The sequence below is a fragment of the Sorex araneus genome, chromosome 3, assembly GCF_027595985.1.
Source record: "Sorex araneus isolate mSorAra2 chromosome 3, mSorAra2.pri, whole genome shotgun sequence".
NCBI lineage: Eukaryota > Metazoa > Chordata > Mammalia > Eulipotyphla > Soricidae > Sorex > Sorex araneus.
In genome coordinates, this window is record NC_073304.1 from 30,916,795 (window position 1) to 30,928,889 (window position 12,095).

General features: G+C 55.2%; 1 protein-coding gene and 1 long non-coding RNA gene across 2 annotated transcripts; one reads left to right on the forward strand and one right to left on the reverse strand.

Annotated features, from left to right (window-relative positions):
* Window positions 1–751: 751 nt before the first annotated feature.
* LOC129403617 (uncharacterized) lies at window positions 752–7,282 on the reverse strand. Its single transcript, XR_008629338.1, has 3 exons — window positions 7,079–7,282; window positions 2,045–2,131; window positions 752–825 (listed from the first exon to the last, which is right to left on the reverse strand). It is a non-coding gene; the product is annotated as an uncharacterized LOC129403617 (long non-coding RNA).
* On the forward strand, window positions 6,154–11,510 carry CCDC177 (coiled-coil domain containing 177). The gene is made up of 2 exons (XM_004612324.2): window positions 6,154–6,489; window positions 7,402–11,510. Exon 2 carries the CDS (start codon window positions 7,426–7,428, stop codon window positions 9,511–9,513), a length of 2,088 nt encoding a protein of 695 aa, XP_004612381.1. The 5' UTR covers window positions 6,154–6,489; window positions 7,402–7,425; the 3' UTR covers window positions 9,514–11,510.
* Window positions 11,511–12,095: the final 585 nt, after the last annotated feature.

The window sequence follows — 12,095 nt, forward strand, 5'->3', positions numbered from 1 at the left end:
CCCAGGAGTCAGCCCTAAGCACAGCCAACTGTAACTCAAAATCAATCAATCAATCAATCAATAGATAAATATGGGCCAGAGAGATATAGTACACCGGGTAAGAGGTTCATCTTGCATTGAAGAAGACCCAGGTACAATCCCTGGCATCCCATATGGTCCCCTGAGCCCTGTAAGAAGTGATCCATGAGCACAGACCTGGGAGTAAACCTTGAATACCACCAGGTATGGCCCTAAAACCTGATAATAATAATAATAATAATAATAATAATAATAATAATAATAATAATAAATCATAGTTTGGCTGATCTGACATTTGAATCATTAGACTCTCACTCTTCAATTATTGCTTTTTAAATTCTTATTTTGGAGAAGCCATGGACCAGTGGTGTTCAGAGGTTACTCCTGGTTCAGTGCTCAAGGAATTATACAGTGTCAGGGATCAAACCGAGGCCTCCCACACACACAAACAATATCAAAACATTTCTCCAGCCCTTCAAAATATCTTAGTCCCAGTCTGGGTCTTTGTCAGAATTCACTCTCCCCTTCCCTTTGTGGTCACCTTCATTGTGGCCACGTCTGGGGCTTGAGCCCCTGCCATGGCACCCAGCACACAACAGCAATGCCAGGCGGCCTCCTGCCAGACTCCAGCCCTGAGTCTTGCCCTGGGCCCAAACTCACCTGACACTCCAGCCCACGTCCCTTGCCACCACGTCCCCTCACGAACTCACAAGCGCAGCCTGTTGCCCCCACAGCGGCTCCCTGGACTGGTGTGATAATCACGTGGACTGGAGCAGAGAGGGACTCCTGAGGGGCTCAGCCCCGCACCTGTGAGAAGCGAGAGCTCTCTACTCTTTGGAGAACTGGTTATGCAGGTGCGTAGGCTCCATCAGTGCCCTAAGGAGGGGCCCCTTTCTTCCAATGCCCACACCTTCCGTGACCTTCCCAGAGAAAGAACTGTGCCTTAGCTAAGGATTCACGTTGGGGAGGTTTCGCTTAGAAACATGCACACATCACAGCAGTTGTCCTGAGCACTTCTGGCGGCAGCGCTAAGGCAGAGCTCTCCAAACAAATGCAACTACGTACAGCTGCTTGTCCCATACCATCATGTATGTGCTTTGGAGAAGGTCTTTCCAGTTTGAACAACGGCCCTGGGAGGTAGCTGACACGATTCCAATTACATGACAAAGATAACTTTTTTTTTAAATCACTGTCACTGTATCACTGTCATCCCGTTGCTCATTGATTTGCTCGAGCGGGCACCAGTAACGTCTCCATTGTGAGACTTGTTGTTACTGTTTTTGGCATATCGAATACACCACGGGGAGCTTACCAGGCTCTGCTGTGCAGGCAAGATACTCTCGGGAGCTTGCCGGGCTCTCCGAGAGGGGTGGAGGAATTGAACCCAGGTCGGCCGCATGCAAGGCAAACGCCCTACCTGCTGTGCTATGGCTACAGCCGCTAGAACAGCCTATTGGAAAGTCAAAGAGGAAGTTCAAGAATGCTACTTATATGGCAGAACTGACTCATCTTTCAGTTCAGCATCTGATGGGCCTCTGTGAGTAGAGGGTGAAGCTTCGGGTCAGAGAAGTTGACTTGCTTAGTCACTCAACTCCAGTGTATACACACACACACACATACACACACACACACAAACACACACACATACCCTCCAGATGCTCAGCCTGGGAGTGGGGAGGGGAAATACAAGTCCTGGGGCCCCTTGTGAGGACCAGCGAGAGTCGGGTCCCAGTCCCAGCCTCCCCTGTGACTGCCCTCTGACCATTGGCTCATGTTCTGTGGAGGACAGGCCATGGATTCCTGCAGGTCTGGTGAAGGCTTATATTCTGAATCACTTCTCAGGGTTGTTTGGAAGGCAAAGAATCCCTGGAAGATAATGCCCTCCTTCGGATTAGATGGGCAATGTGTTTTCTGGCCAGAAGAACAATTCAGATAGGCATCCCTCTGGAGCAAAGGTTTGCAGGTATCCCTCTTTAGAAGGTTAGCACTTATAGTCTGGAGAGATAGTAGTGGCTTGGGTGCTTACCTTGCAGACAGCCGATTTGGGTTCCATCCCTGGTACAACATATGGTTCCTTGACCACAGGAGTGATCCCTGAGCACAGCAGGTGTGGCTCCAAAACAACAAAGCAAAAACAAGTAAAAGGTTAGCATCTGCCTAAGTTAGGGTCACTCCGCGATGACTCAAACCCACTCTAGGTGTAGTTTCTGTCCAGGCCCACTGCTCCATTGCACCACGAGACGTGGAGGGCACAAGGAGCCAAAGAAAACCAAGAAAACCGCAGGAAGGCTGCCTGCTGCTCCCTGAGGAACGAAGCCCCCGGTTCCTGTCCCAGGAATATCATCACTTCTGCAGGCTCCCCGACACCATGGTAAGCTAAAGCGTTGGTATGAAGCAGGATCAAGTCTCAAACCCTTCGCAGTCTTTTTTATGCCCTTATGCCAAGGGCCAGAGCCAGTAATTCTCGTTCTTCTCCTCCCCGATCCCATCCGTCTATCACTTGGTACCTTCCCCCAGGACGGTGCGGAAGCTGTTTTTTCTGGGCTCACCGCCAGAGACTACGGGGAGGCTGTTCTAGGTGAAACCTCCCTGGGCCTCCTGGCTTCCCTCCTTCAAAAGGGCCCGACGCTGCACTCCTACAGTCTCCTGTCCTTATCTCTTTTTAAAAATTAAAAAATTTTATTTTCATAAAATTGTTCGCAATAGTTGATTGCATTCCGTATTTCAACACCAATCTCACCACCATTACACCTTCCCACCACCATTATTTTAAAGTTTCCCACCACCACTCAAGCCTGCCCCACTGGCAGATGCTAAATAATTTATTTTGTATTGCTTGTTATGAAAAGTGTAAGACGTCTGTAAGGGTCTATCTCACAGTGCTTCAACAAAAAAGCAATAAATAAATAAATAAATAAATAAATAAATAAATAAATAAATGGTGTGAGATGTTGCACAGCCACTTTTTTAGCTGCACACTCCTGGGATTCTAAAAATGTAAATAATTGGGGTCCGGAGCCATCTCTGCAGTGAGCTGCTTGGTTCAGAGATTCATTTGTGTCTCTGGATCATGGCAGTTAATGCGTTTAAACGGCCGCTCTCCACCCAGATGTGACCCGAGAGGCTGCACACGAATGGCTCCTCCCTTCATAATCCCGGAGGCCAACTAACTACTTTCAGCACCCAGCGGCTTCTTGCAGAAATGCCTCTACACTGTGAACTAAGCTATGGCCCCATGCTGCCCAGGAGGGGAAAGGTTTTTCTCTCTTGGCCTTTCCTTTCCCCGGTGGCATGGTGTGGCGACCGCCATCATATAAGGCCCACTAAACAGAGGTACAAGCTTGCAGTGATGTGACTTCTGGAAGAAAATTCTTTGGACTTAATTACTAAAATACCAGAAATCCAGACCTCATATGCTCTTCATTCTCAGCAATGAAAAACAAATTGTCAAATGATGCCTTTTGGGCAGGTCTGATTGTTGGGGGAAAATTCCAAACAATAATAGTGAGTTTTCTGTTGAAATATTGAATGTAATCAAAAGTAAAGAGGGAGTAAAGTGAAAATTATCAGCCACACAGGCGGGGGTATGGGGGTGGGATGGGGGGTATACTGGGGTTCTTGGTGGTGGAACATGTGCACTGGTGAAGGGATGGGTGTTTGATCATTGTGTGACTGAGACTTATGCCTGAAAGCTTTGTAACTTTTCACATGGTGATTCAATAAAAAATAAAAATTTTTAAAAATGCGCTTAAACGGCTCTCCTGTCCTTATCGATGCCCTCTGGGAACTCCTTTTCGCTTTGCAGCCCCAGCCAATGCCCTATACACCTCCACCTGCCCTGGCCAGGAGCTCTTGGAACTTCGCCCTGAACTTTGGCTCCAACGCAAACTCCTGACAACATCCTCAACCACCACTGAGCAGCTCCTTCACAAACTCCAGTGGCCCCCAAAAGAACACAGCCTTTCCCCAGCCACACAAGCCAGACCTCCCCCTGGGGGTCTACTCTCTTAGCCTGTGGCAGCCCTGCTACCTCACTGTGCCACAAAGCCAGCTTTCCCCCTAGCTGCTCCTCATAAGCAACCATTCTCTAGGCCTCTCCGCAGCAGGAACTGAGGTGCTCAGCTGCCACCAGCCACATCCTCCTCCTGTTGTTCTCACTCAGGTCTCCATCCATCCTGCCTCTCACAGCGATGCTCAGGGGCTATTTCCAGCCCCGAGATCAGGAGATCATGCGGTGCCCAGGATGGAAGCTGCTCTTCTTGCATGCAAAGCATGTGCCCCAGAGATGGGAAGTTGGACATCTCTCCCACCCTCCACCCTGCCTTGGGCTAACTGGACAATCTGTCTCCTCTCGACCTTCCTGATGTTCTCAGCCCACAGTTTCCAGAGTTATATTCATAAAATCAACACCAGATCATGTCATTTTCCTGCCTTCAGCCCTTCCCTTACTCAGTACCTACTTGACAAGGTCAAAGATATTGATAGAGTTCGCCCTGCTCTTTAAGGTCAGTCACACACACACACACACACACACACACACACACACACACACTCTGCAAGTCTATATCCCTCACATATTCTTCCCTCTGTCTCCTACAGCCATGACTGCTCTGTCTGAGGGGCAGAGGTGGGAAGGTGTCCCAAAGGAGCACTCACTGAGAGCACTAGCTGGTTTTATTTATCTGTTACCAAGAAGTCTTAAAATGTTGTATTAAACACTAGATACACACCTTATCTCTGTCTCAGACCTATCTGGATGTTCTCAGACTTTCTTAAGGACTGAAATCAGGGGCTGGAGCAATAGTACAGTGGATTAGGACTTGCATGTGGTCAGTCCTATGGTCCCCTGAGCACTTCCAGGAATAACTCCTGAGTAGAGAGGCAGGAGTAAAATCAGAAGGTGTGGCCCAAAAATTTTTTAAAAAAGAACAAAATCACAATTTCCATCAGGAGACCTATTTCTTTTTTTTTTTTCTTTTTGGGTCACACCCAGCGATGCTCAGGGGTTACTCCTGGCTTTGCACTCAGGAACTACTCCTGGCGGTGCTTGGGGGACCATATGGGATGCCGGGGATCGAACCCGGGTCGGCCGCGTGCAAGGCAAACGCCCTACCCGCTGTGCTATCGCTCCGGCCCCAGGAGACCTATTTCTACCCAAGGGCTGGAGCAATAGTGCAGCAGGTAGGGCGCTTGCCTTTGCACATGGCCAACCCGGGTTCGATTCCTCTGCCCACTTTGGAGAGCCCGGCAAACTACCGAGAGTATCCCGCCCGCATGGCAGAGCCTGGCAAGCTACCCATTGCATATTCAATATGCCAAAAACAGTAATAACAAGTCTCACAATGGAGACATTACTGGTGCCTGCTCGAGCAAATCGATGAGTAATGGGAAGACAATGACAGTAACAGTGGCAATTCACTGTCTAGTTTGTTTGCTTCATAGGGTCCCCTTAAGAAACAAAGCGAGCTGGAGTCAGTTCTTCATTCTTTCTAGATAAGGTACTTAACTTATGTGTGTGTGCAGTATACATAGTATATATGTATATATTAGTACATACACATTAATATATTAGTGACTATTTTCATTTAAAAAATTCTCTGTGGCTTAGATATTTAGCTATTTAGAATCAACAACAGTGAGAGCATGAGATCCAAACATTAATGACCAGACTTTAAAGTGTGCCTGTCAAGGTTCCAGGCTGGGGATGGGAGAGAACCCAGGAACTCTGGTGGGGGGAAATTGACACTAGTGATGGGATCGGTGCTGGAACACTGTATGTCTAAAACTCAACTCTCAGGGGCTGTAGCGATAGTAAAGCGGGGAGAGCATTCACTTTGCATTTGGCCAACCCGGGTTCGATCCCCTGTATGGTCTCCATAGCACCATCAGGAGCAATTCCTGAGCGCAGAGCCAAGAGTAGAGCCAAGAGCATAGCCAAGAGGGGCCCAGAAACCAAAAAAAAATTAAAAATTAGAACCATAAAGTTCAGCTATCAATAACTTTGTAAATCACGACCTGATCATAAAGCAAGATAAATATGTAAGTATTATGACGTGAAAAAGTCTCTTCGTCCTTTGAGCAAACCAACCGACACCCCAGCGTGTCCACCAGGGGGCGCCGCGAGCACCAAAGGACCTGCGGTACCTTGGCGGCAGGGGAGGCGGCGATGGATGCAACCGCCACCGAACGCCGCCGGCTGTTTTGAGAATCTGCGAGAAGGAAGGGAGCCGAGCCGCGTTATTTTTGGGAGACCTTATCTCACTCCCCCTCCCGCGTTTAGGTAGCGTCTGGTGGGGGGTGTGCAGGCCCCATGGAAGGGCGCTGGCGGCGACTGCGGTGGTGGCGGCGGCTGCTGCAGGCGGCAGAAATCCGACCCCGCCGGCGCGCGGACTGAAGAGGCGCAAAGGAGAGCGGCAGCCGCTAACAAAAGCCCTCGGCGGCGCGGGGGCCCGAGCACCGGACACGCGCGCGGTAAGTGACCCGGCCCGAGGGGGTGGGGGGACACCCAGCCGCGGCCCACACTGGCCAGGCCAGGCTCGCCCTGGGTGTGCGTGCGTGCGCGCGCGCGCGCCACTGCAAGGTATCCGGAGCAGGTGTCCGAGCACCGCCTCGGGTGGATGGTGCCTTGGGCAGGGCACATTCAGATTCGGAGGAAATCGGGAGGACCCAGGCGTCTTCTCCATCCTCTGCGAAAGCTGTGGGGAGGAAGGAAGGAGGTGGGGGGAGGCGGGCACCGTTCCTAGGAAGCCCTGCCCAAGAGGCAGGAGCAAGAATCATCACCCTTCCCGAACAGGCCTTTTGGGAATGAAGCGTTTCGCTCAGCCCAGGGTTTGGGGGGAGAGGGGGCAGCGTGGGTCTCCTTTAGCCAGGGGAACACCAATCACCAACTTCTTTCCTGAGCAACGGGGACCTCGCAGCAGCAATTCACTTTGGGGATGCATAGGCCTCTCCCCTTTTTGTTCCTGCAAAGCTGCATCCTGGGTGACCCGAGTAAGCTACAAACAAACATGCTAATCCTCCCGGGAATCCGCAAGCGTCTCTCCCCGCAGCCAGCTCCTACCTGCATCTCCATCTTCTCCTTTTTAACTTGCAGCACCAAGGAGACTAGACACACTGGGGAGTCTGGTCACCGGCATCCGCCCTGCTCCCCAGCGGTGGGCAGAGCCGGTGGCTTGGCCGCGGGCTCTGCACCAGGACCCGCTCCCCTTCCTCCTACTGCGGCCTGGATTTCCTGGGCATCCGTATCCTGATTTATTCCAGCAGCTCCTATGCCTAATCCTAAAGCGGATTAACGTGTGTGGGGGTGGAGTGGGAAGGGGGTGGGGGTGTTGGGAGAAACCCTCTCGGATGTTTTCCTCCATGTCCTTCCCTTGTCATCTGCAGAAACTCCATCAAGGGAGCTCAGCCATGGTGGATCCTGTGCCTCGAGAGGAGAATGCGGGAGCAGAGCCCGGAGGTTCGGGCGGGAATGGGGCGGCCGCATCCGTCGCCCCCGACGCCCAGGGCGCCCAGCAACCCGCCACCCCCTCGGCCTCGGCCTCGGCGGCGGTGCCCCGCAAGGCGGATGTCCCGTGCGCAGCAGAAGGCGGGCGGCGGGAGCAGTCCCCCATGCTGCACCTCGACCTCTTCAACTTCGACTGTCCCGAGGCTGAGGGCAGCCGCTACGTGCTGACCAGTCCCCGTTCGCTGGAGGCCTGCGCCCGCTGCGCCGTCAAGCCCGTGGAGCTGCTCCCGCGCGCCCTGGCCGACCTGGTGCGCGAGGCTCCGGGCCGCTCCATGCGCGTGGCCACCGGCCTGTACGAGGCCTACGAGGCGGAGCGGCGAGCCAAGCTGCAGCAGTGCCGGGCGGAACGCGAGCGCATCGTGCGCGAGGAGAAGCGGCGCCTCTTCACGCCTTTGGGCCCCGCGGCCGCGGCCCCCAGCGCGGGCAGCAGTAGCAGCTGCAGCAGCGCCAGCCTGCCGGCCTCGCCCGCGCCGCGCGGCCCCCGCAAGGCCTCCTCCAGCCCTTCCCCCGCCCGCAGCCAACCTCCCCCTGCAGGGTCGCGGACCGGGAGGAAGAGCCACTCTCTGGACTCGCTGTCTCGCCGACGGGATGGCGCCCTGAGCTCCGAGTCTGGCGCGTCGTCGTCGTCCTACAGCGGCGAGAGCCTGCGCGAGACGCGCTGGTCGTCGCGCGCCACGGCCAGGCACAGCTACCCGGCGGGGTCGGCGGCGTCCGTCCCCAACCCGACCGGGCGCCCGTCCGCCCTGGCCCTGCCTCCGATCCCCAGCCGGAGCTTCAGCCTCGGCGACCTGAGCCACTCGCCGCAGACGGCGCAGCACGTGGAGCGCATCGTGCGCCAGGTCCGCGCCGAGCGGGGCCTGCGCGGGGTGCCCGAGCGCGACCGCAAGATCGCGGCGCTGATGCTGGCGCGCCACCAGGAGGAGCGCCTGTTGCTGGAGCAGCGCGCCGCGGCCCACGGCCAGTGGGAGCAGCAACGCTTGCGCGCCGAGCAGCGGCGGGAGCGCGAGGAGCGCGAGAAGCAGCGCGTGCTGGAGCAGGGCCGGCGGGCCTGGGCGGCGCAGGTGGAGGAGCGGCGGGGCCGGCGCGGCCGCGAGGAGCGCGAGACGGCGCGGCGGCGGCAGCGGCAGTACGAGCGCAGCGAGGAGCGGCGCCGGGAACTGAGCGAACGCCAGGGCCTACTGCGGCGGGAGCGGGCGGAGCGCGCGGCCCAGGAGGACCGGCTGCGCAAGCTGCAGCAGGAGCAGAACCTGAAGCAGCGCGAGGAGGGCCTGCAGGAAGGGCGGGCGCGGGCCCAGCAGGTCCGCAGGGAGCGCGCCGAGCGCGCGGCGCGCACCAAGCAGCGGCAGGAGGGCCAGCTGCAGCGCGAGAAGCGGGAGCTGAGCCGGGCCGAGCGGGCGCGCCACGAGGCGCTGCTGCAAGGCCGGGTTCGGCAGGAGCACGAGGATCGGGAGGGCCTGAGAAGCTCCCTGGAGGCCAGCCTGGGCCGCGCGCAAGAGAACTACGAGCAGTTGGTGGAGCAGCGCGCCCGGGAGCTGCGGGAGCGAGCCCGGCGGGAGGAGCTGCAGGGGCGGCGTGCCAAGGAAACCGCCGAGCGCAAAGATCGCGAGCATCGGGAGCACTTGGAGGCGCTGGCCCGGGTCGGAGAGCGGCGGCTGCAGCATGCCACCCAGGCGGTTGAGGAGGCGGTGCAGCAGAAGGCGCGGCGGGTGGGCCAGAACCGGCTGGAGAAGGAGCGGACCCAGCGCGCCAACAAGGAGAAGGTGGACCGGGACGAAGACTGTCGCCGCCGGGAGCTGATCCAGGCCATCGGGCGCAAGCTGGAGCGTAGCGAGCAGCTGTCACGCGAGCGGCGGAGCGCGCTGGAGAGCGCGCGCTCCACGGCCCGGGCCTCCTTCCACGTGCGCGAGAAGGTTCGCGAAGAGACCAACACGCGCTCCTTCGATCGCATGGTGCGCGAGGCGCAGCTGCACGCCAGCCTGGACCGCAAATGACCACCGACCACCCCCACCTCACCCCTGCCTAGTCAGACTGCCAGGCCGGGATCCCTAAGGAGCTCCCGTCGTCGTGGCTTTGGCCGGCCCGTGGCGGTGAGTGCCAGTCGTGGCGCAGCCCCACGGTCAAGCCGGGCTGCCTCCTAACCAGCGAGGCCAAACGCCAGCCGGGGCGGACTTGTGAGACTCGTCACTCCGCCGCCGTCGTTTTTAAATACTGACTTCATTTGGAGACGAATTAGCACAATCTTTGACCATGTTGACGCCCCACCCTCAAATGCCTGTTGCCACGCTGCGGGTCTGTGGGGTTGGACTAAGGCTGCTGGGGCAAGGGAGCTAGGTTGGCACTGGGAGGAGGACCGCCGCGGAGAGAGGGCAGCGGTGACTGCCCCCTTCCTGCAGCGGTGGTCCCACGTCGTGGTGTCTGAGGCACCTCGTGGAGCTTGGACAGCGCACAAGGCAGAGCGACTTGACAGGAAAGCACAATGGTGTTAGAGCACAATCCGAGCCACTCCCGGAAGCGATTGATACGTGTGTGCTTGACGTTTCATCTGCCACTCGCAAAATTCTGTCTGACTTATCCTAGCTTTTCTGTTGGTTTCCATGGGTTTAGTTAGACATCAGCTGCAGATAATGGTCCGTTTGTGTCTCCCCGCCCCCTCCACCACTCTCCTTACGCTCCCAAGTGGTAGAAGGAATCCTTTGGTTTGGTGCTGCTGCAGGGCCAGAGGGGTCCCCCAGGCCCTAGGAGAGGCGGTCCTCAGGCAGCAGTGCCCCCCCTCCACTCCCATTTTTGCAGGGTAGTCTTGGGCCAGCGTGTCAGCCGCTCCTGGGCAGACAGCAGCCATGCCTTAAGAAGCAGAGTGACCCTCCGTGCCTGCCTGAATCCTCAGCTGACCCTGCAGTCCCCTGGGCCTCAGGAGGTGGGGGGGCAGGGGCCCCTCTGTGAAGGAATCAGTCCATGGGCGATTAATTTCCTATTGGTGACGGGCAGGCTGAAGTGGCCTCTTGGCTGTGGAGAACTGTGCTCACCTTGACTGCGGTGGCCTTCCTCCTCCTGCCCGTTCCTCTGTGATGACAAAGAGAATGTCCCCCCCCCCCACATAACCCCCCGGATCCCTCTCACCTACGACAGAAAGCATTTGAGCCCTGTCTGTGCCTCGCCTTTCCCACGGGCCAGTCAGGGCCACCATTACTCCTCTGGTACCTCAAGGGTTCCCGGATCCAAGGCCACCTCAGTATTACTTGTTGGTTGTCTTTGTGCCTTTCTTGACCTGGAGTTGGGAGGCAGGAGGATTCTGCTGGCTGAGATGAGTTTCTGGAAATATGGATTCCTGGCCTTGGAAAAAGAAATTCACTGCAAACAGTTGGTTTATTCAGTCTCTGGGCGGAAGTTACTTGCAAGACCAGGCCAAACTGTCCAGACCTATGGTCTTTGGGCGGCCTTAGTACTTCCTCCCATGAACCAAACTCAGTCCCCAGCCATAGACACCCACAGATCCTGCCTCCAGCAGGGAAGGTAGGAAGTAGAGCATTACTTTCTCCACTTAATCGGAATCAGGAAATAAATGTGACCAAAAAAAAAAAAAGAAGAAGAAGAAGAAGAAGAAGAAGAAAGCATCAGGGTAAAGAACTACAACAGTAGAGATACTTCAGTTATTTTCTGCTGGGTAGAATGATCCTTAAAATGTCTGTTCTCTCTCTCTATCTCCTTCTCCCTCTCTCTCTCTCTCTCTCACACACACACACACTCACTCACTCACTCTTCCTTGCCATCCCCACTCCCAGCAGGTATAGGAGTATTGTGTAGAAAGATACAGTGCTTAGGTGTATTATATTTTAATTGCTGTGAAACCAGGATAAGGTGCTGTTTTATTTCTTCAATGGGTAAATTTTTTCCCTCAAATTTTCTTGTTGTCAGTAACTGGGATGTCAGTGCGCTGTGATGTTTGGCGTTGTCTGTGAGTCAGGGGCATTTAACTAAACGCTTCATGTGATCTTGGCTCCTACCTTGTGTTTCCTAGAGGACTCTGGAAACTACATAGAAACTTCCACCTAAATCCACTTTCTTTCACTTGCATATAGACACCATCTGGGTTTTGGATAAGGCACCGAAAGGTCCTTGCGTGATCTTGGCTACCCTTTGGGTTCATTTGTTTCTGACTTAGTGACTTTGTATAGATTTCCTCTCTGTGCCTTGGTTTCCCCAACTCTAGAGCAGGGACCATGATCTCTGCCCTCTCAGTCACACTAGCACTGTGGGGATGAATCAGAATCAACATGGTGCTCTCAGCTCAGGGCCTCTGGGACTGTAGGAACAATCGCCGTCAATGGAGGCTGTGGTCAGCCCCGATGGTCAGGGCTTCGCATGTATTGTACTGTTGTGACCTAGTACAGAACGGAATGGTCCCCCACAGCACATTACAGATCAAAGCACACAAAGGCCTGTGTCTGAATGTCACCAAATTAAAAGTTTTCACTGAGAGAGAAGCTGTGTGGAAAAGAGAGAAAAAGGGTTGATCTTAGAGAAAAGGCAAAACACTTTTGGATTCGAAAGAAAGAAAGAAAGAAAGAAAGAAAGA